Genomic DNA, 24447 nt, shown 5'->3' on the forward strand with positions numbered 1-24447 from the left:
ATTAATAATAAAAATTGTCTGATTTTTTTATATTTTATTTTAAATATTTGAACATTTAAAATTTCATTTATCATTTTTTAGTATTATTAAATGACCCAAAATAAAATTCGTAAAGTTTTCTAAAAGTTAAGAATAAAATGCACCAAATTAATTTGTTGAAAATAAAATTTGTCAAAAATTAAAAAATTGAGAGTAAAAAATATAATTAAGCATATTTACTTAATTATTTCTCTTTCCACATTTAATCATGTGTATAAAGGGATAACCACATGCACACCTATAATACGCACGGTGAGTACTTTAGCGTAAAGATAATCTTTTTTTTTTTTTTCTATCATGATATTGGTTGGTAAGATATTTTATTTTTTCTTGTTCGAGATAGTGATTAATCCGTGAACACATATAAAATGAGTATTTTTCTCTCAACAAAGTTTATTACATTTTCAAATATCAATCAAGATTTAAATTTTAGATCACTTAATTAAAGGATACAAATTATTATTACTTGTGTCCATGGTTGTTAAACTCGCGATTCTATGTAGAATCGTGGAGACTCCATAAACTTGACTCGTAAACTCATAAAAGTTTACTCAAAAGGTAGCAACAGAATCCACTACCCAAAATGCAGCAACAAAATCCACTATCCACCCTTGATGAAGCCAAAATTTCAATTAACAGATAATTTGTCCATGTTCGGGGAACCATCTTAGCTTTGCCAGAATTCAATACTAAGCATTGTTTCAAACTTTCAAATAACAGAGATTTTAATTAACAGATACTCCCTTAATTTAGCAACAAAACCCAAAACTCAACACTACAATGAAACTAACAATAGTCTTGCCAGAATTTCAATTAACAGATACTCTCTTGATAAGCATTGTTTCAAACATTCAATTAACAGAGATGAATTAACAAAGAAGCTTTGAGAAAGAAAACACCTTAGCGTCGTGGAGCAACGCTTGGAGCTAGGTCATGAAATGAGGACTTTTGACGAGTAAAGGCTTTCAAGTTTCAAACAATGACGAGGACCACCATGACGCGATTAACTCAGCAGTCTAGCATGGCAGCACGACAGTGATGATGACAACCACCACGACACGAGTAACTTAGCGAGAGTCATTTTCAGGGGTTAGTAGCTTGAACAAGGCAAAGTGAGTGAGTAGAGAGAATCACGAGAGTCATTTTCGGGGGTTGTTGTACGATGCTATTTTGGGTTTCCGTAAACTCGTGGACTCAGAGTAGACTTGCGAGTCTACCCAAATTTGTCCGAGTCTATGCAAAATCGGACGAATCTATTCCAATTTCGATTCTACTTCCGATTTAACTCGTCAACCCTTAATAGAATCGTAAAATCGTATGATTTTACGATTTAAATCGAGAGTTTAACAATCATGTTTGTGTCAATTATGGTTGGTAAGACAACCATTTTTATTTTTAGAGTTTTATAATCATTTAAATATAAAGTTTTAAAATCATTTTTTTTTAAGATTTATACCACGTAAATTGTTTTATATACATGCATTCTAAAAGTATTTTTACAAGAAAATTGTTTTACATCCCAATTTACAGGAAAGAAAAAAAATAGTAAAAGTAAAGAAATACAAGTTTTTATGATAAATGAACTAAATCAATTATCTAAACAGCCCTACACATGGTACCATGTTTTTCACGGGTTGTGAGAATGAAAATATCGGATAAGATCAACGAAGTACCCTCTGAACAATGAACATGATGTTAATTTGGCTCTATAAATACTCTGCACCCCTTTGCTTTTGTTTTTCACAAGCCACGGGCATTTCTTTCTTTATTATTATTATTAGCTAGTCTTAAAGAAAAAGAAGAGAGTGTAACGTTTTTTGTTGCAAAGAAAGATGTTTTCGGGTGTAACAGGTTTGATAAACAGGGGGCATAAGGTGAAGGGGACAGTGGTGTTGATGCAAAAGAATGTGTTGGACGTAAACGCCCTTACTTCTGCCAAGAGTGTAGGTGGTATCGCGGGCGGTGCACTCGGTGTTGTAGGGGGTGTCATTGGTACCGCAGTGGACACACTCACTTCCTTTTTGGGCCGATCCGTGGCTCTCAGGTTGATCAGTGCCACTAGTTCTGATGGTTACTAACTAACTTTTCTCATTACTCACTTCTTCTCATACACACACCATCATTAATTCACTAACACAATGACATTTTTTTTTACAATGGTGTCGATGAAGTTGATTGTGGAACTGATGATAAGTTAATGACGACTCTTTTTTCTTCTCAGAAATGATCCATGACATAAGAGTTGATAGGAAGAAAAAAAAAATAGATGTTGGAGAGAGATAAAGAGATCGAGGAAAAAAAAAGAGAGAAAATGATTAATATAAAATGTGATGTGATAAAAAAAAATTAAAAAAAATAGAGATGGAAATGAGTTGAGATAGAGTGAGTGAAATGAATATCATTATTGAAAAATTTATTTATATATATATATAAATTTTTCAGTAATGAAGTCTAATGTTATAAATGAGTTCAGTAATAAATTAATAGATCATACTTGTCAGTTGGCTATTTCATACTCCACAATACTTCTGTTTTTAATTTGTTATTTTTTCTAATGGTTTCAATGAAGTCTGAGACATATAGAACCCGATTCAAACTATTCATTCCCTTGAACTTAAAGATGGCTTAATAAAGAGTTTTTAATGAACTAAAACAAGGTTTTTCTTGTTCTCTCATTTTAAGAAGAGCATGATAATCGTACATCACATTTTAAATTGGGTTATTATATCTGTACACTTTTTCTTCATCTCACTCTTATTTCATTTTTTTCACCTCTTTTATTTTCCCATCACCATTTGTGAGTGAATGTTATAGTAATATTTTTCTTTTAAGAAAAGGAAAAACAAAAATATTATTTGAAGGAAATTTAATTACGACCTCAACTACGGTCATGTGTGTTAAATTAATATCTTTCTTTATCATTTTTTATTTTAAGATAAAAATAATTTTTTATCTAGATCACAGTATCTTTTATTTGAGACAATTCTAGATAAAATTATATATATATATATATATATATATATATATATATATATATAAAAGTGATATTTTAACAACTTTTTCCTTAAAAAAAATTGTTATATATGTATATAATTTTATGACAATCTAAAATCAGTTTTTATAATCAACGGTTTATAACTATAAATTGTACCTCTAAAAGTGTGTTAGATACTTAGATTCATACACAAGCCACTTGGATGAACGGAAATGAAGTAGGAGGAAAAAACAACTTACACATTTTTTGTAATTGAGCTGTAAAAGACTTGATTTGAATAGCTACATGATTAGTCATCAGAAGTGTTACATGACAATCATCCTTGCTGAAAATTGAAAATCAACTTCAATAATTAAGAATTTGACGAGTGCAATTTTTTTTTTTCTTATTTTCTGTAGGAAGTGGAAAAGGGAAAGTTGGAAAGCAAACATTTTTGGAAGGTATTGTTACCTCCCTTCCAACCTTGGGAGCAGGCCAATCTGCATTCAATGTTCATTTTGAATGGGACACTGACATGGGAATACCTGGAGCGTTTTACATTGAGAATTTTATGCAAGTTGAATTCTTCCTTGTGAGTTTGACTCTTGAAGACATTCCTAACCATGGATCCATCCACTTCCTTTGCAACTCATGGGTTTACAATTCCAAAAAATACAAAAGTGACCGCATTTTCTTTGCAAACAAGGTAAACCATATATATTCACCCTAGTAAAATAGTTAATTTGTTGAATTTAAATTGTATTTCCCAGAAATTGACATCATGAATCAAAAAGAAAATTTCTTAAATATAAATGTAGACATACCTTCCAAGTGAAACACCGGGTCCACTAGTGAAGTATAGAGAAGAAGAATTGAAGACTTTGAGAGGAGATGGAACAGGAGAGCGCCAAGAACATGAAAGGATCTATGACTATGATGTCTACAATGATTTAGGTGATCCTGACTCCAATGCCAGATTGGCTCGTCCAGTTCTTGGAGGATCCACCACCTTGCCTTACCCTCGTAGGGGAAGAACTGGTAGAAAAAAATCTAAGAAAGGTATAAGGCTTCTGTTCTAAGACTCAAACATTTTTTTGTGATGTTTACTTTATGCTATTTTAGCACAAATGAAATGCTAAAATGTGATCAACATTTAATAAGTTGTTTCTTGGAAACTCAGTTTCTATTTTGTTGTTGTAAATGTCTTTTGTTGTGTTGATCTAAACATTTTCTCTGCAATGATTCAAAAATTATTATTATTATTAGTTGCCAATATATATGCTACTCTTATAATCTTACCAGATCCTAAAAGTGAGAGTCGCAGTGACTTTGTTTACCTTCCAAGAGATGAATCATTTGGTCACCTGAAGTCATCGGATTTTCTTGTTTATATACTTAAGTCTGCATCTCAAAATGTCATACCCAAATTACAATCTGCACTTAGGCTACAGTTCAATCAGCCTGAGTTTAATAGCTTCGATGACGTGCGAGGACTCTATGATGGTGGAATTAAGTTACCTACTGATACACTTAGCCAGCTTAGCCCTATACCATTGTTCAAAGAACTCTTCAGAACTGATGGCGAACAGGCCCTTAAGTTTCCAACACCTAAAGTGGTTCAAGGTATATTTGAAATATACTAATATTTAATTTCAAATAACAAAGTAAGCTGATTAGTAGATCTTTTGCAATGTTCTTACTTGGAGCAGTGGAGCAGTCTGCATGGATGACTGATGAAGAATTCACAAGAGAAATGATTGCTGGTGTGAATCCACACATTATTAAAAGACTTCAGGTAAATTTACTATTTTACTGTTAAGCAAGAACAAAGAAACTAAAAATAGTTGATTCACTTGTTATGTTTGCAGTTGATAACCTTACCTCATTGCCAATTAAATTTATTGCAGGAGTTCCCACCAAAGAGCAAGCTAGATAGCCAGCTCTACGGTGATAATACCAGTACAATAGCCAAACAACACTTGGAGCCAAACTTAGGTGGACTCACTGTAGAACAGGTAAATCCACATTCTTTTTATCTTTACTTAGACAGCAACATTTCTTTGAAAAATTCGCTGCAACATCGATTTGTTTTGATATGATTGAAATGGGTCGCAAGGACTAAAATTATTTTTGGTTGAGCAGGCTATCCAACACAACAGATTGTTCATACTAGATCACCATGATACAATCTTTCCTTATTTGAGGAAAATTAATGCAACCGACACCAAGGCCTATGCTACTAGGACCATCATTTTCTTGCAAGATAATGGAACTTTAAAGCCACTAGCCATTGAGCTAAGTAAGCCACATCCTCGGGGTGATAATTATGGTCCTGTTAGTAATGTTTACCTTCCGGCAAACCAAGGTGTTGAAGCTTCTATTTGGCTACTTGCCAAGGCTTATGCAGTCGTAAATGACTCTTGCTTTCACCAACTTGTCAGCCATTGGTATAAATTTTTCTAATGACATTCTTACTATCAAACTTAGTTTTTCTATTTGTGAGTTATTTAATTTATATCTTCACATGTATGACAGGTTAAACACCCACGCAGTTGTTGAGCCATTCATCATAGCAACAAACAGACATCTTAGTGTGGTTCATCCTATTCACAAGCTTCTGCTTCCACACTATCGTGACACTATGAACATAAATTCACTGGCGCGAAATGTCCTGGTGAATGCAGAGGGTATTATAGAATCAACATTCTTGTGGGGAGGATATTCTTTGGAAATGTCTGCTGTTGTATACAAGGATTGGGTTTTCACTGAGCAAGCACTACCTGCTGATCTTGTTAAGAGGTAATCCTTACAAGTTATAAGCACGTACCTAAAATATTTAGATTCTAGGTCTATTCATTACTTAAGATAAAATAAAATTTGATGTCAAAATAACTTTTTGATGTTAATGTTATTTTCTTTTGCTTGTTATCTAGAGGTGTGGCTGTTAAGGATTCATCTTCTCCACATGGCCTTCGTCTTTTGATAGAGGACTATCCTTATGCTGCTGATGGATTAGAGATATGGGCTACTATCAAGTCATGGGTCCAAGAATATGTCTCTTTCTACTACAAGTCAGATGCTGCTATTGCACAAGATGCTGAACTCCAAGCCTTTTGGAAAGAACTTGTAGAGGTTGGTCATGGTGACAAGAAAAATGAGCCATGGTGGGGGAAGATGAAAACTCGCCAAGAGTTGATTGATTCTTGCACCATCCTCATATGGACTGCTTCAGCCCTTCATGCAGCTGTTAATTTTGGACAGTATCCATATGGAGGTTACATCCTTAACCGACCAACTCTTAGCAGGCGATTCATGCCTGAGAAAGGGTCTCCTGAGTATGATGAGCTTGCTAAGAACCCTCAAAAGGCGTATTTGAAAACAATTACAGGGAAGAATGAGACCCTTACTGACCTTACAATCATAGAGGTCTTGTCAAGGCATGCTTCTGATGAGTTATACCTTGGACAGAGAGATGGTGGTAATGGTTGGACTTCTGATGCACAGATAATACAAGCCTTCAAGAGATTTGGAAATAAGTTGGCTGAAATTGAGCAAAAGCTCATCCAAAGGAACAATGATGAGACCCTGAGGAATCGATATGGCCCTGTGAAGATGCCTTACACACTGCTTTATCCTTCTAGTGAGGAAGGGTTGACTTTCAGAGGCATTCCTAATAGTATCTCTATCTAAAGAGGTGGCATGGTTGTGTTGAATCTTAAATAAAGGATTAGAAGGGATTCATTTCCTTCATTCCCCCTATGTATGGTTATTGTGTATGTTTGGATGTTGTGACGTTTTGCATTAATAAAAACTGCTATGTCACTACTTTGTACCATGCTAGATTTGAAATATGAAGTACTTATTTCATGCTTCAAAATAGTATATTTAAACCACCAAAGATTGTTACAAAACTGGCAATCAATTCAAATTATGATGTTGCCTAAGTTGACTTTGGCAAAGCTCGAGTTCTGTCCAAAAAGAGATAGACCAAGTGCGTAACTGTGGACATGAAATACATGATCATATTACGCATTACTGTATAGAAAGGAACTAGGTGTTTCATGTGTTCTGTCTTCATTTAGGAGCACAGGTGCTGCTTTTGAATAAAAATTAGATACAATCTACATTGGGGAAATGAATACAATAATTCCGATGATGGAAACGAAAATCCAATTTATCAATTGTTGAGTGTTGGGATTTTGGCAAGAGTATCAAATTGCTCAAGTAATAAAGCAATAAATAAGTATCGTCTTCACAGAAACTTGTCTGATAAATTGATAATTCTTAATAATTTGGAATTGAGATTAATTAAATCTAAATAACAATATGTATAAAATCAAGAAAATCAAGGAAAGTAAGGGAAAGAAATATTGATTTGAAGATTTTGTTGAAAATAACTCAAATTAAATAAGATTGCATCAAAATAAAGATTAAAAAGCAAAAGGATGGAGTTTTGGAACTATCAAACACTTGGCATGCACAATAAACAAGGTTTCAATCGATGAGAAGGATCACCAGGATTTAACTTCATTGGACTTCCTAACATGCAATCATCACAAATTACTATTCAAATAAGTTTATATTATCATCAATTCACAAATTTATTCAAGTCTGAATCCCTTGATTATACTATCAATCCCCCGAATTAGTGTAAACAAGATACTTGCATTAAGACAAAGGGTTTTAACGATGACCAATCATCTTTCCCTTATCCTTAGGCATAAAATCGATTGGTTGTCTTCTTTAGTTTGTAATTCAAAGGAATTTTCCAATTACAATTGAAATTATAGAATCATGTTAGAGGGTGATCGAGCCACTAGTATAATAAACGAAACCAACACAAAGGCCTATGCTACCATAAATATCCTTTTGTTGCAAGATAATGGAACTTTAAAGCCATTGGCCATTGAGCTAAGTAGGCCACATCCTCAGGGTGATAATTTTGGTCCTTGATAACTGCGAAATTTGAGTTAATTTGATAGTCAATTTTGGCTAAGAATGATTGCAATTTCTTTACTTTACTATTGTTTTTAATAAAATAATAAAGAAATTAATATCTTTGTAGTTTTTTATTAACAAAAATTAAAAGAAGAAGTTTCAAATGCTTTGGAGGAAAATTGATGCAAAAATTGGAAGAAAAAAAGCGTTGAAGAAAAATTGGAAGAACTGGACAGCTTGCTTAACACGCAATCCAGGCTTAGCGCGCACCCTCGCTAAGCGGAAAAGCTCAAGGCTTAGCACGAAGAAGGCAAACGAGGAAGCCCAAAGGTGCGCTTAGCACGAAAGCCCGTACTCAACGTGAAGCCAGCGTGAAGAGTAAGCTACCTTAGACCTATAAAAGGAGTAGGAAGCAGAAGGAAATTAGGATACCAATCCCTACACTACCCCGGAGACTCAGAACTCTCTAATACATCCTAAGCCTGAGTATCTCTAATAGGGGAAACCCTCTTTCTATGCTCATCATCTCTTTCTCTTCCTTTATCCATCCATCTTCTTCTATTCATATCAACCTCTAAAGTGTAAAGCCTCTAATGATGCATTGAAAAATTGCTATTTTTTAAAAAACTGAGAAAGACTATCTAAATGAAATTATTACTAGAAATAGATTGATATTCATTTAGTCTATTTCATGCATAATCTCATCTTAATGCAATTTATTATTTTTATCTTTATAAAGAAATTTGGGAGAAAAAAATAGATAAATTAGGCCCCAACATATTTGTATTCTAGAATATCTTTTTATCATCACCTTATTTTTTACTTTTCTTATCTTTAAATTTTTTATCTTTTTAAATCTCGTATCTTTTCTTTTAAATTTTTATCTTATCTCATACATCTCTTTATCTTCTATTTTAAATTTTTTATCCCTACTTATAAATTGGGTTTGAATCTATATTTTATTACTTAAGACAATTTAGTACATTTGACAATGAGTTAACAATCCTATTAATTTTACCTTCTGGTAGAACGAGGTATTGAAGCTTTTATTTGGTAACTTGCGAAGGCTTATGTGGTCGTGAATGACTCATGCCATCACCAACATTTATGCAGTCAAACTTAGCTTACCTATTTATGAGTTACTCTTTAATAGCTTTACATGTATGACAGGTTAGACACCCATGCAGATGTTGAGCCATTCGTGATAGCAACAAACAGGCATATTAGTGTGGTTCACCCTATTCACAAACTTCTTCCGCAATATCGTGACACGATGAACATCAATTCACTTGCAAGGTTAGTCCTGGACAATGGTGATGGCATTAAAGAACAAAATTTTTGCGGGGACGCTGTTCTATGTAAATGTCTTCTGTTGCATACAAGGATTGTGTTTTGAGTGAGTAAGCTATACCTGCTGATCTTGTTAAAAGGTAATCCTTATCTTACAAGTTAAAAAAATGCTCCTAAGGCAAAAAAAAAAAGTTTCTATGATTCCTATATTTTTAGTCAATGTTTATCTTAGTTCTTGCATTTTAAAATTGATGAATTCAGTTTTTCATTTTTATTAAAAAAAATTGTGAATTTTGTCCCTCTCTACAAACTCTGTTAGTGAATATACAAATGTGGCAAACATTTTGCTGATGTGTGTGATTGGTGATATGATTTAACAATAGTTTATAGCGATTTGAAATCATTTACCACATCAATATGCTCACTAAATTAGTAGGGACTAGGGAGTTACTAATTTACCTATTTTTAGTTAACATATAACTGAATATATCAATTTAAAAGTACAGATACTAAGACTAAGTTTGACCAAAAAATACAGGACCAAAAGTATATTTTCCCTAATCTTTTATGTTAACTAATATTTCCTTGATTGTTATCTAGAGGAGTCTAGAGGAGTGGCTGTTGAGGATTCAGCTTCCTCACATGGCATTCGTCTTCTGATAGAGGACTATCATTATGCTTCTGATAGTGAACTCCAAGCCTTTTGGAAAGAACTCGTAGAGGTTGGTCATGCTAACAAGAAAAATGAGCCATGGTGGCCAAAGATGCAAACTCGTGAAGAGTTGATTGAACTTTGCACAACTCTCATAAGACAGTATCCATATGGAGGTTATGTCCTTAACCGATCAACCCTCAGCAGGGGTTTCATACCTGAGAAAGGCTCCCCTGAAGGCAAAGAATCAGACCCTTACACTCACAGAGGTGTTGTCATTTATCAATGCATGCTTCTGATAATTTATACCTTGGACAAAGAGATGGCGGTGGTGATAGTTGGACTTCTGATGCACAGATGAGAGACTGAGGAATCGATGTGTCCCGTTGAAGATGCCTTACACTCTGCTCTATCCTTCTAGTGAAGAGAGGCATTCCTAATAGTATATTCATCTAAATTCTCAAGAGGTTTATTATCATTGAGTTGAATCTTAAATAAAAACGAATCTAATTCTTTCATTCCCCTATGTATGATTATCGTGTATGTTTGTGGATGCTATGATGTTTTGTATCAGAATTCAGAAACAAAGCTAGATTTGCAGCATGCAATGGAACTTTATTTAAAAATTGGAATAATAACTATTATCTTTGTACTCTGCTGTTCCATGCTAGACTTGTAACATGAAATGCAAGTTACGTATGTGGTTTAATAAAGCTTGTAAACAAAGATGACAATGAATTATGATACTGCTGAAGTTGGCTATGGCAATTGGTCAGCGGTTTTAGAGTTTTTTTTTTAATTAAGTGTGAGAGTGATATGTGAATTCGAATTAACTCAAATTCGAATCAAATTGTCAGCATATTATCAATCGTGTTGGACTTTTGTTACTCTGTCATTATAAACTTTATCATATGTTAACTAAAACTTAAAAAATTCAAAAATGATAAAGATAAATTTCAGATTTTTTTTCCGTATACAATACTGTATAATCTATTTCTGCAACTTAATAAATACAAGACGAAAATATCACTTGAATAAGGCACGATTTAGAGACAATTTATTTTTTTCTTATTATGCATAATTGTTATTAAGCATAATTTCTTTTATCCCAATTAAAATATTCTATTATTTAAAACATATTTTTATACTTTTAGGTTTTCAGTTTAATCTTTGGCAGTCTTAAAAAATCTATTATAAACAATTTTAAGAATTAAAATGTAAATTTTAAAAACTACAAAACTCACTTATTAATTATAAGAATTAAAAGAAATAAATTTAAAAATTATAAAAATTAAATGAATAATAAAACTTGAAATAATTATCTTAAAGTATGACCGAATAAGTCTGAGAGTGCTTGCAATCAGTTTCAAAAACCAGATGGTTGATTCCTTTTTGGATGACCCAAGTTAGAGCTGTAGCTTCAGCTAGTTCCATTTTGTGTAGTAATAAGAGCTGAGACAAAGCTAGCTTGTGAGCTTGTTCCAGTAAGGCTGTGTCCAATGCACTAGAGAAGCTCTCCATTGGGTAATGGTCAACAATGGGTCTAATTATGTTCCAACAGCCACAATAAGTCCAGCCAAAGAAAGTCTGCCAGTCTCATCATATTTAACCACCCGCCAATTAATTCTATGGATAGTTTTTTAATAAAAGTTCTATTTTATTATTTATTAATTTAACAACTTTTATTAATATTAATGAATTAAATAGTTACTTCTTATATATAAAATTAAAGATAATAATCAATTTATCTACAATATATGATGTATACTATTAATAAATTATATTTAAATTCTTAAGTTTTCATTGCCTTCACTTGTTTACAATTTTGTATTAAAATTGTGTTTGATAAATTATTTTAGTAGTTTGTGAGTTATTTTGACTATCTTATAAACTAGTTTAACCAAAATAATAAAATAAGTTTATAAGCTGGCTCAAAGGTTATAAATTAGCTTATTTTAGTTTTTTTTTAAGAATCGGCTTATTTTAATTAAATTGACTTACAAGCTAATTGAAGTATTTTTTCTTCAAAATAACTCGAAGTGACTTTTTTTTCCTTTTTTTTGACGATAACTCGACGTAACTTTTATAAATTATTAGAGCTACTTATTAAATATACTCTCAATTTTTCATATGTGTGCCTAATAATTATTTTAGTGGAAATTATTATTATTATTATTATTAGGAAATGTTATACTATTATTTTGCAATTGGAAACCTAAAATGTAATACATAAAGGGATTGGTGGATAGGATTAGATTAGTTTTAAAGAGAAAAATGATTCAAATAAAAAAAAGTAATTCATCTTATAATTGATTTGATTTAAAATATAAATTAAATTTAAGTTTGAATTATATTTTTTTATTATATATTAGTACGAAGTAATTTTTTCATAACAGAATTTATTTCATATTTAAAACTAATAAAAATCCTAAATTATTTGATTAAATGACACAAAAGGCTACAGCTACATGTTTTTATGAAATATTAAATAAATGATATTACAATTTAATTAACATACTAATGACCAAAATCACATTTCTCTCTCAAAGAAAAAACATATGACAAGTGTTTTTTTGGCAAAGCAACAAAAATTCAATTTAATAAAACGTATATATACAAGGGAGTGAGTATCGAGTGAGGAAGAGTATCTGAAACTGAAAGCGAAGAAGTAGAGAACAAAGAAAGAGAGAGAGAATTGAATGTGAATGGGGAATCAGAAGCAGAAGTGGACGCAGGACGAAGAAGATGCTCTCATCGCCGGCGTTGAAAAGCACGGCCCCGGAAAGTGGAAGAACATTCTCAAGGATCCCCAATTCGCCCCTTTCCTCACTTCCCGTTCCAACATCGACCTCAAGGTAACACCTTTTTTTGTGCTTCCCCCTCTTTCTCATTACATTAGGGTTAGGGTTAGGGTTATGGTTCTTACAATTGTTCCTCCCTCTTCAGGATAAATGGCGCAATTTGAGCGTCAGCAACGGTGCTCAGGGCTCCAAAGAAAAATCTAGGGTTCCCAAGCTTAAAGCCCTCCCTGCTCCTCCTGCTCCTACCGCCACTCCTCAGAACGCCGCTCCTGCTCTGCAAAACGCAGCATCTGATGTCACTCCCCCAGATGCTTCTCAGAATGACCAAGATGCCAAAAACCCTCCAAGGTATGCCAGTAACACTATATATGTATTATGTCCTTTGTCCATTTAATCCTATTAACATAAATTTGCTGTTGTATTGCCAATTTACATAATTGCATTGTTCTTCGCATTCATCAACCCCCAAAAAAGAAATTATGATTCTTAGGCAGCTTTTGCTTTGGCTTATAGGTTGATAGACAGTTTACTTGTTGAGTCCTTTTTGCGTTGTCTATGATGATGATAATGATGACTATGTTGCGCGTGGTATGGCATAAGATATGAAAATTCCATAATTTTTAAGGTTTAATGAAACCTTTTGTCCTGCTATATGTGGCTGTCGCTTTCAATCACCCTTCACAAAACGCTTTACAAATCGAATCAGTATTGGTTACGTCATGAATCGTGGCGTATCAGTATTGGTTACGTCATGAATCGTGGCGTATTTGTGCATCATAAACAATGATAACCGATTTAGGGTTTTTTGTATTTCCTTCTCTTCTGGACAACAACAAAACTTCTTTTGGTCTGTATATATGGCGGGTGTTTTCAACCCCCTACACAAAAAGCTTTACAAATCAAATCAGTATTGGTTACGTCACAAATCGTGGCGTATCTGTGCATCTTAAATGATAATAACCGATTTAGAATTTTTTAAAGTTCAATGAAATTTTTGGTTCCTATATATGGCACTTGTTATCGACCACCCTACACAAAAAACTTTACCAATCATATCAGTATTGGTTATGTCATGAATTGTGGCACACCCTACACAAAAAACTTTACCAATCATATCAGTATTGGTTATGTCATGAATTGTGGCATATCTGTGCATCATAAATGATGATAACTGATTTAAAATTTTTGGATTTCCTTTTGTTTTGGACAACTGTAGAGCTTCTATCTGAAAGGAAGAACTGAAGAAGTTACGAAGGAAAAAAAAAAGGGATATGTTGCTTAAACCAAATGTAAAACGTAAAAGTGTATATAATCATAGTTGTCAATAGCGGCCGCTATAGCGGCGGAGCAGCCCCCATCCGCGACGGGCACATATGTAGCGGAGCGGTTTCGTGTCGCGGCTGGAGCGGCTGCTATCGCAACAGCACGAGGCAGAGCGGTGCGGGTTCTAGAGCAGTTTTTCGCGCCGCTACTTCGAAGCCTCCCCCTTTTCCTCCTCCTCCGCCACCCTCCGTCCTCCTCCCCCTCACGTGCCAATGCTCGCCATAGGGGGAGAACCCCAAGGTTGTGTAGTTGTAGAAGATGTGTTTTCCGGGGAGGAAACGGGGGCGTTGGCGAGGACGACATCGTTTTTGGTGAAGCATTCTTGGAATAGGGTTTGGGAGGAGACGACGACGATGAGGCGGGAGCCGAACCATAGGGAGATGATGTGGCCATACTTGTTGGAGAGGGCTCTGAAGGTGCGTTGGAGGGGGCGCTTGAGGTGGTGGAGGTTGCCGATTATGGGGAGAGATGGTGGACCTGGTGGGAGGTTTTGGAACTTTCTGGCTTGGAAGAGAAGCTTTAAGAGGAGAAAGAGAAAAACGCAGAGGAGAGAGTAGGACAAGGAGGAAAGGATCTCCATGCTTTTTTAGGTGCCACAGGACTAGGTCTATCACTTGTTGATGATCATCACCTTTTATAAGATATATATATTCAAGTTTTTAAATTTATGAGAGAAAAAATAATAATACTTGATTGCATATTATATGAAGATTAATATATACTTGGGGGCGGGGGGAAGTGTACCCACGCCAGCAAAAAAATTAATTTTAGTTAGGTAACATCTATTGTAAGCTATTCAGCAAAAAAAGAAAATCTATTGTAAGCTTAATTGTCATATGACTTGAGTAAAAATGTTTTGAAAGATAAGACGAGTGTACATTTATAAAAAGGTTAATTAATGTTATTTAATTTTATTAATTTAAAATAAAAAATATAATTATTTTTTTAAAAATTATTAAAATTTGATATCATAAATAAAAAATCATTAAAAATAAAAATAAAAAAAATATTTTAAATAAAATAAAATAAAATAATTTATATTTAAGTACGTTATTTTTTCTTATATATTATTTAGTAGGAAAACTAAAAACTTATATGTAACCGTTGGTGCAAGTGCTACAAACTCAGTTCTTCTCAGCATAATTATTTAATTTGTTTTGGAGGGTATTTTATCATTTTCAATAAATTTTTCTACTTTATGTTTTGTAACTTTTGTTTAAGTAACTATGTTTTGAGTTATTTTTCTGTTTTTGAACTTATATATATATATATATATATATATATATATATATATATATATATATATATATTAATTATTTAACATATATAAAAAAAACATTAGAATAGCGGTCATCTTACGATCCGCCATCCCACTTTTGGGATCGGCCGCTCTGCCTCCGCTCCACTACGCTGGTATTGACAACTATGTATATAATGATATTAATGACAAAAAGTTATTTAATCCCATTACCCTACATGTCTACTAAAGAAAAGACTTGGAAGAATCTACATGCTTAGCAAAGAGATGCTATAAAACATTCTCATCTGATAACAAGTCAAAGGAGAGAGGTCCTAACTCCAAACTCTGGCATTCCACTGACTGCAGCCAAAAACATCAAATATTAGATGACTGCTGAAGTTGAAATTTGAATAGAATATGTTGTCAATTATTATAAATGTACGTTCAGAGATATGTTACCCACTTATCAACTTTATTTTTTTGATACAGTAAAATGTGATGTTGCAGAACTATTCATTTAGCTACGGTTTACACTTCAGCATTTCTACTTGACTACCATTAGTTATTTTCTTATAAATTTGATGATGTGACAAGCTATTTGTTCCATCAATTAAGATCATATTCTGAGGGGATGTTGTACTTTTGGTCTTTTATCAGGTATAATGCAATGATTTTTGAAGCTCTATCAGCGCTGAAAGATAGTAATGGATCTGACATGAATGCCATCATTAAATTCATGGAGGTCAGATGAATATCTTTATTACCTTTATGTTTCCATAATATTTTTCAATGATATATAATAAGGATTTTACATATCAACACCAAGAATGGAAATGCAGATCACTTTCCGTATATACTTCTGTGATCATTGTTAAGCTTTATAGATCTAGGATTGAGTTTCTGCTGTTCATTAGGCTTTCTGATTTACCAGAGCAGTCTTATTCGAGAGTAATAATAAACATTTTTTTTCTCTCAAATGATAAATGGTTCCCGCCGGCAACAACAGACATATTTGTAAATTTGTAACTTATCCGTGTGTCATCTTCACTTTACATTTGGGTATTTAAGATCAATTCTTCAACTCCCAAGTTTTACTTGGAGATGATAATGGTTCCATTATGATCTTGTAAAAGTAGTATGTTGAAGCCCTGCACCTTTTTTTATGGGGGAGAAGGGAGTTGGAAAATTAATTTGATTTGGATTGTCTATTGTGCATATTGTTCTTTATATTTAGTATTATCATTTTTATTTTAGAATTTTAGAAGTATGACAACCACTACATGTAATACTGCAGCAAAAAAATCTTCAGGTAAACCAAAATTTTAGAAGGGCATTAAGTACAAAGTTGAGGAGGCTTGTTAGTCAAGGGAAACTTGAAAAGGTAATCTAGTTCTCTATATGGTGATTTTACAGATGTATTGTATATTATAGTTAACGGTGAGACTTGGGACAATGGGACAATTGTGAGGTTGTTGTCTTATGACCTAAAAGGTTACTGTTTTAAATCCTGGAAACAATCTCTCTGCTTGTGAGAGTAAAACTATGTATATCTACCCTCATCACTACTCAAACCCAACCAGGTGGAAATCTCATGTATGGGCTTTCTTTTTTGTATATTATATTTATTTATTCATTTTTATTATTTCAACTTGTAGACAGCATGCTCAGTTTTATCATTGAAGCACGTTACTTGGTTGGCATGGCTTTAATGCATGTGTAATTAGTTATTGAATCATTGTTGTTCTGTTTTATTCTTCAAGAGTAAGCACCCACCTCCTCCTATGCTCATCAATTTTATTCTCGTATTTCTAAGTTGCTATTCCCTTCAGACCTTTTGTTAGTTCGCATATGCACACACTTTTGCAAATTGTAATAATCATTAATTGACTATTGATATGTTTATGTATTAACGAGCAACTAGTAATGAATGTCTACATGTATTGCACATTTTTTTTTACACACACATCACTCTGTGGTACTATGTATCTGGGCTTCCATTTTTAGGGCTCTTTCTGTTCATCTTCTTTCAATGGGCTATAGGCCCACCTTCCTACAGGGACATTGCACACAAGCAGAAATTTCACATTGAAGTTGAATGATCTTGAAGCTTTTTTTTATTCTAGAATTTCTCTACTCTTTACCACCTACAGGTACAAAATGGTTACAAGGTGAAAAAGGAAGCCTCCTCGGGGACAAAATCACCTTCACCAAAACCAAAGGATGTCCGGCCACCACAACCACAACAGCAATCCCCAGCTTCTGTCTTAATGACTAATGACACAATAAAGGAAGCTGCGGATACTGCAGCCTACAGAGTTGCTGATGCTGAAAGTAAATCATATCTGGCTGCAGAAGCAGTAAAGGAGGCTGAAAAAATATCATTGCTGGTTGAACATAGTGATTCAATGTTACAGCTAGCAAAAGATATATATGAACAATGTACTATAGATAAACGATCTTTCCTGCCTCTCATTTGTGAATTTTTTAATCTTTTATTGATTATTTTTAACTACCATTGATCGTGTGGGTCTATTCATGCAGGTTCCCGTGGTGAAATTATCCTCTTGGCTTAAGATGGTCTAAGTAAGGTCTATAAATAGATTCGTCCTGATGTTGGTTTCTAAATGTAAAATTTTGTTGATACAATGAAATACTATTTTAACTTTTATTTTGGTTGTATTTTATCAGATTCCCTTAAACATTTGTATTCCTTAAAATTGCATGGAAAGTCATGTTTATAGTAATATCATTGGTCCACCAAATCTGGCCAGATTTTGGATCCAAAATGTAAGCAATAGAAACTCATTTATGTTTTTTTTGGCGATGTAATACAGATCATTCATGTCTTGATTCTTGACTCTAGTCTAGAACTCGATCCTTCGTATCCAATTTTTTTAATTAAAAGTGAAATTTTCACGTAACTAAGGGCCATGTTAAAGATGAAATATAAATCATCGATGTGTTTTTTATCTAATAGTTTGAAGCTTTGAGGTAAGGCTTAATGTCATTTTTGGTAATGTTGTGCTTTTCTATTTTGGTCCATTAAGTTTTGAAAGTCTTGATTTGGTCTTTTATGTTCGTGAAGGATTTCATTTTGGTTAATTTTAGTAGAAATGTTAAATATGTTAATAGAAAAGTGTGGTATATCTATTAATTTTTATTGGGATGATGACATGACATGGTCATTGAATCAATGTTGTTCCAAATAATGATATTTTGGTCTTTTAAGATTTTAAAATGGTTTTAATTCAATCCATTGGCTTTTTAAATGGTTCTATTTAGATCATTTAGGGAGGCATTTGGTAAACGAGAATTTTTTTTTTTTTATGTTTGCGAATGAATAAATTTATTTGGTTGGTCATAAATGTTTTTGGAGATATTTGTATAAGTTTCGTGAAAATCAAAAAGTTATGTAATATTTTATTAATTAATTTAGTTATTTATCACATGAAATGATCTAAAAAAGTAATGTGATATTTTTACTACAGCTAAAAAAATAGTTAATTCAGGAAAGTTAGATTCTTATCTCTTTTCATGAGAAAGTTTTTATGGAATTTAGCTAAAATATTTTTTGTGAAACCTTTCCAAGGAATGTTATTTTTTAAAGTAGTACCAAATATGAAAAATAAGGGTCCTTTGAATGGTTGTGAGTTGTTGATTTTTGAGTTTCAAATGTAATTTTCAAAATAAAACGTGTTTGGCAAAAATGATTTTTAAATCATTTTCAAAATATTTTTACACTCATTTTCAAAATCAAGAAAAATATTTTACGAATTTGGTTTTTAGTATGATGACACTTTTTGTTATCACCAATGTTATCACCATCACCACCATTACCACAACCACGACCCCCAACACTTTTATCACCACCATCACCACCACCAGCATTGCTACCACCACCAGTGTCACCAAATGTCAATGTCATCGTCATTGTCACCACCACCACAAACAATACCACCTCCATCACCGCCACCACCACATTGTCACCATATGTTGTCACCACCAACACCACCGACATTCCTACCACCATTATCACGACAGTCAATGTCACCGCCACTATTGCCACCGTCCTGTCATTGCAACCACTACTGATATCTTTATCATTGTCATTGTTGTTGACATCATCACCATCAACATTGATGTCATCATCATTGTCATTACCACTATACAAAAACTCTCTTAAACTAATTTTATTACGTTAAGAAACTTTCAAAATAAATTTATTTGAAACTAATTATATTTTTTAACTGGTTTAATTTTTAAATCTAAAACTAAAAACTATTTGTTATTTTTAAAAATTTCGAAACTAAAAATTAAAAATCACCCAAAACGGATCCTAAGTTTTTGAATTTAAGATTCCCAAGTAACTAAAGTTCTCCCCTAACGTCCCTTAAGTTTATGAAAAGTTTCATATTTGTAATGGCAATTCCATTCATGCATACTCAATGTCTACTTCTGGTAACAAATGATTTTCTTTTTTGCCCCATAATGATCATATCTTTTTATCCTTTGATCTTCTACTTCAAATACATGTGAATTGACCATGGGTAAGTTCAACAACCTAAACATAAGAGTACCAATTATCCCTAAAATAACAACAAATCGAATGACAACACATCTTTAGCCATCTACTACAAATTAAAGAGTTTTGTTGCGTCACAATTCTTCTTCTCTACCTCATAATAACCATGTATTTAAAGCAGTAGATTAATATTGTATTAGGAATCAAAAATAGGTTGTGGTGTCAAGTGTATCAGGGTAATTTGACAATTAATTCTCCAAATTGACGACTTTTCCTGAATTATGAATGTCCTGGTCTAGTATTAAGTTTGTTTATATTTTGTATTGTGATTATTGTACCTAAATATGAAATTATCTAAACTAATTTGAAGTACTTTGATGTAATGTGATAGTTTTGGTAGAAGATCATCTATTATCATCTATTACCAATAGTATACACTGAGTTTGTGTATATGGAATTGATAATACCGATATGAAACTTTTTGTAAATTTAAATAATCAAAATAGAATCATTTAAAAAACTAACCGATGGGAAAATTTATTAGTTCCTTTTATTTATAATAAAAAGATAAGATAATTTTATATAAAGAAACGTACAAATTTAAGTTTGTTATATTGAAAACTAATAACCAAAAATGCACGTTAAATATTGAAAAACATGAGGGGGATGCTACGACGTTGTTGGCAATCCAATAGGTCACATGCTCAAAGATACACCAGCACATACATTCAAATTTAAAAGACATCATCGTCAGCGCAAAAAACAAAACAAAAAAAGGAACACAATCATTAATCATATGCTAGGAAGAAAAAATAATGCTACAAGACAAAAAATCAAACTTAAAAAGACATAATCGTCGTCAGCACAAAAAAAGAAAAGGAATTAGTAAACAGGAATTGTCAATCCTTAAGTTATACCAGTTTGTGGCATTACCGGCATTCCAGAATTGCCTCCAAGGACTATGTAAAACTTGTTTGTTCGAATAGTAAAGCAAAATTTAAGGTCTAATCGTTGATCACCACATAATTTGCAACCATACAATGTCTACAGCAAAACCATTATAAATCCCAATATAGCAAGACAAATTTCCAAAATTTAGACTACAGAAGCACAAGCCCAAGCTCTGATGGCTTCAATGCATGCCTTATTCGGTAGTTGTAAAGATAATAATGAAGTTTCCCATCACCTGGTCCAAACTTCAGTTCCCTCAAGAAGGTCTCATTCTGCATGACATCTAATGCATTGAAAACATCATAATCCTTGTGTTTTGCGACAATGAGAGCATCATTTATCAGCTGAAGCAAAGGAGTTACTGTGGAAACATTATAAAATGAATATGCTGCTTTCAAAATTTTATAATTTAGGTGGCCAAGGATAGAAGAAGGAAGTGTGTAAAAACTACAAAAGTCCGTGACCTCGTGAGTTTCCGGACTTTCAACCAGATAACTGTCAATAACACCATCCCTTGGAAGAAGCCAATGCTCCACATCGTTTTCATCAAAATCAGGTGCAACAACAAAATGACTCAAATAATTTCTAATTAGCCTGGTAACTGCAGGAACGTCATGAATTTCCATCTTCCTAAACCCTGGGGTGATTGTTGATTCTGGTAGCTTGTAAAGCTTGATGGTTCGACTCATTGTCATTCGTGCACCAAGCCGAGAAAAACCAACATCAATTAGCTTCTTGGGATTCAAAGATCTGTGCCAGTATTGACAAGTTGTTATTGGTGTAGGGAGAACTACTCCAGCAGTGTAGGCTGCCTGCCACATATTTTCCAGATGCACCCTCCTGGTGACCTCTTTGATCATGACAGGAGCAAGCCTCTTTGTTCGAAGCTTCTTATGGACACACAGAAAATTGATCTCTGCCATATGAACAACCTCATCACGAACTCGGATTCTAGCAGGAATACCTGTTATAAAGGCAACCATCTTCTTGGAACTTTTAACACGGACACCAATATGCCAACTCTTGAAATAACCCGGAGGTTGCAGAGCCCAGCGCAGAAATTCCTTTGAGTAGTTAAATCGAAACATATTCTCATCATCCTCAACATAATTATGAGCAAGAAGGTTGTATACCTCATCACACGTCTCCTCAGAGTTTATGTCACAAGTAACCCATTCATAGTGGTCAGGAAGGTTGTATGGTTCTTGTTTGACCTCAGATAAGGGGGTTGGAAGTTCAATCGGGCCTTCTGGCAAACTGGAGTCCCCTACATCCTTGAACTGCCCAACAGGTTGGGTTTCCCAAAATTTATGTCTTTTTTCCAGAGAGAGAGATTCTTGAACTTTTTGGGCTAGATTCTCCAATGCAAGATCACTTTCAACAGGTGCATTCCCATCTGGGTTGGGATTTTGTGTTTCTTCGGGTGATCCAGAGGAAGGATTGCTATCAACCATTTGAAATGCTTTCAGAAAAATAGTCTGAAAAACAAAATAAAGATTTTTTAGTAAACAATTGGTAGAAGAAAGCAAAATTTTTCTCTTAATCCCCACAAGTTCAGCCATACTAGATCATCGCCTTGTGGCCAACTATGCCTACTTCTATTCACATCAATGAGAAGAAACCAATAGTATAAAGTATAGGCTGAATTGTAATTTTGGTCCCCCTAGTTTTCTAAATCCATGATTTTTGTCTTGTAACATTTGGTCTTCCTAGTTTTATAAATTTGCGATTTTGGTCCCCCTAATAGATTATTAACTAATAATTGTGATTATTAGAGATATTAATTAATTATAAATTAAATAAAAATTATTAATCATCAAAAAACTTTAATAAAATACTGTTAATCTTAGGTGTTGCTGCAGGTGGAGTTGCGTGCAACAATGGAGATAGAAGGGGTGTTTGCGGAGAAGAGGAGGAGTACAGTGCTATTAATAATTTTTTATTTAATTTTTTAATAATTAAGGATTTTGATTAATTTATAATTAATATAATAACTTAATTAATTATAATTATTTGTTAATAATCTATCAAGAGGATCACTAATTTATAAGATTAGGGGACCAAATGTTACAATTAAAATCCGGAAAATCAAAATCAAGGATTTGAGAAATTAGGAGGAGTAAAATCGCAATTTAGCCCATTGTATATCATATAAATCAAGCTTGATCTCTATGATACAATAATAAGCCAAGATTTGTTGCAGGCCAGAAGAAAAGAAATACAAATATCTACAGGCTATCTCACATTCTTATTTCAAAGGGACTAAACATACAGCTTAATTCTTATAGAAACTCTGGTTATTGCTGCAGTATTCTTTAAAATGCGAGGTACATTTTGAAACTGTATGTTTAGGAGAAACAAGCTGCCATACTATGAAATGCATATTGGATGGAATAAGAGTTGCACTAATTGATAATGATAGTAGTGATTTCCATATAACCAGTTAATTACTTCTGCAAATATTAAACAGCAAGGGCTATTTTGAATTTACTTTGTACAGCCTCTATACAAGGTCCTTTGAAGCAAAGCTTACATGTTTTAGAGTGACCTATTCTAGTTGGAGAATTGCTACTTCAGTGGAACCAGTACAGAATGAATTAGCTTTGGCCTTCGGTATTCAGAAAATAGAATAATCAACTTGAAATTCAGCAAGTGAAATCTAGTACAGACCACAAATAGAACTGCGTATGATAACAGAATGCAAAAAAAAAAAAAAAAAAAAAAAAGAGAGTAAAATCTCCAATAATCGTCATTATTAAACAGAATTAATATTTTCAACATTCAACACTAAACAACAAGATCCATTATAATCCAAAGAAAACTGGGTTTGGGATTTGTGTTTGCTATCAACCATCTGAAAAATCTGCAGAAGGGTAATCTGAAATACAAGATGGAAATAAATTTGATAGAAGAAAGTAAATTTTTCCATAGCCGCTGGGTGGCAGCAAAAATTTTAGAAGTGATATGCATCTATATTTCCTCTGGGGGCAAAATACCTATCCAAAATTAACCTAACCAAACCATATTTAATCTGTTGAATTTCGAAACAAGTTCATTCCATTTGTAATAAAAACAATTCTATATCTCTATTTCTTAGAATTTGGGTTTGTATTTAATTCAACCCTAAAAGTTAACTCATAGAGTGAGAATTATTCCTTACTTGTTATATATGCACTATTTTATCTATAACATTAGTGAATATGGGATTTCCAACACTATTTTCAATAAGGAAACCTTTAACTGACATCTTTGGGGCCACGAAACAAGAAAGTATGTGAAGAAAACATAACCAAACAATGAAGTTTCAATATCTATGACTATCCGATTATGTAAGCAAGTTTCAAAAACGTCAAGGGAGTGAAAACGAGATATGCCACAGATCCAACAGTAATAGTTATGCACATCTGATATATAAGGAACTTGCAATGAGTTTTGAAATTGAAAGAAATAGGGTTTCGAGTAAAGTTGTTAATTGAGAGTGATTCTACCTGAGACTGAGAGCAAGAGAGTGAAGAAGAAGATGAAACTGCGGGCGATTTTGTGAGATCCGATGCTCTCTCTCACAATTCACAAAGGGGTTCTGTACGTTGGGCCATTGCCAAACCCATCCAACCGGCCCGGCCCAGCCCATCATTAACATTTCCAAACGGACATTTATTTGCTGCACTCTCATTTTGTTTTTCTTCAGCAAAAGATATTATATTAAGCACAAGAAGT

General features: G+C 33.2%; 3 protein-coding genes and 1 pseudogene across 4 annotated transcripts; 3 read left to right on the forward strand and 1 right to left on the reverse strand.

Annotated features, from left to right (window-relative positions):
- The first annotated feature begins 1791 nt into the window (after nt 1-1791).
- On the forward strand, nt 1792-6838 carry LOC100816880 (linoleate 9S-lipoxygenase). Its single transcript, XM_014779098.2, has 9 exons — nt 1792-2109; nt 3433-3719; nt 3832-4072; nt 4316-4636; nt 4723-4808; nt 4921-5028; nt 5156-5460; nt 5549-5812; nt 5947-6838. Exons 1-9 carry the CDS (start codon nt 1872-1874, stop codon nt 6701-6703), a joined length of 2607 nt encoding a protein of 868 aa, XP_014634584.1. The 5' UTR covers nt 1792-1871; the 3' UTR covers nt 6704-6838.
- A 969-nt stretch (nt 6839-7807) lies between these two features.
- LOC102668933 (linoleate 9S-lipoxygenase-4-like) lies at nt 7808-10349 on the forward strand (annotated as a pseudogene).
- Nucleotides 10350-12555: 2206 nt separating this feature from the next.
- Nucleotides 12556-17890, forward strand: MYB107 (MYB transcription factor MYB107). Its single transcript, NM_001250815.1, is given in 6 exon segments — nt 12556-12748; nt 12840-13042; nt 15915-15999; nt 16552-16638; nt 17408-17696; nt 17799-17890. Coding segments are annotated over 6 exon segments (846 nt in total). The 5' UTR covers nt 12556-12598; the 3' UTR covers nt 17831-17890.
- Nucleotides 17891-20647: 2757 nt separating this feature from the next.
- Nucleotides 20648-24264, reverse strand: LOC100817419 (glycylpeptide N-tetradecanoyltransferase 1-like). 2 transcript variants are annotated; one of them, NM_001317422.2, is made up of 2 exons: nt 24219-24264; nt 20648-22208 (listed from the first exon to the last, which is right to left on the reverse strand). In NM_001317422.2, exon 2 carries the CDS (start codon nt 22182-22184, stop codon nt 20880-20882), a length of 1305 nt encoding a protein of 434 aa, NP_001304351.2. In that variant the 5' UTR covers nt 22185-22208; nt 24219-24264; the 3' UTR covers nt 20648-20879. The 2 variants fall into 2 exon arrangements, with proteins under 2 accessions (NP_001304351.2, XP_025985174.1); XM_026129389.2 differs by lacking the exon at nt 24219-24264 and adding an exon at nt 23264-23411 and having other exon boundaries at nt 20662-22208.
- Between the last annotated feature and the right edge of the window lie 183 nt (nt 24265-24447).

This window comes from Glycine max, chromosome 8 (genome assembly GCF_000004515.6).
Source record: "Glycine max cultivar Williams 82 chromosome 8, Glycine_max_v4.0, whole genome shotgun sequence".
NCBI lineage: Eukaryota > Viridiplantae > Streptophyta > Magnoliopsida > Fabales > Fabaceae > Glycine > Glycine max.

Bases quoted from the DNA above. Each gene is read 5' to 3' on its own strand.
- LOC100817419 (NM_001317422.2), bottom strand. From the start codon at position 22,184: ATGGTTGATAGCAATCCTTCCTCTGGATCACCCGAAGAAACACAAAAT.
- LOC100816880 (XM_014779098.2), top strand. From the start codon at position 1,872: ATGTTTTCGGGTGTAACAGGTTTGATAAACAGGGGGCATAAGGTGAAG. The intron at 2,110-3,432 runs GTTACTAACTAA...TATTTTCTGTAG, and splicing joins CAGTGCCACTAGTTCTGATG to GAAGTGGAAAAGGGAAAGTT. The intron at 3,720-3,831 runs GTAAACCATATA...ATATAAATGTAG, and splicing joins GCATTTTCTTTGCAAACAAG to ACATACCTTCCAAGTGAAAC.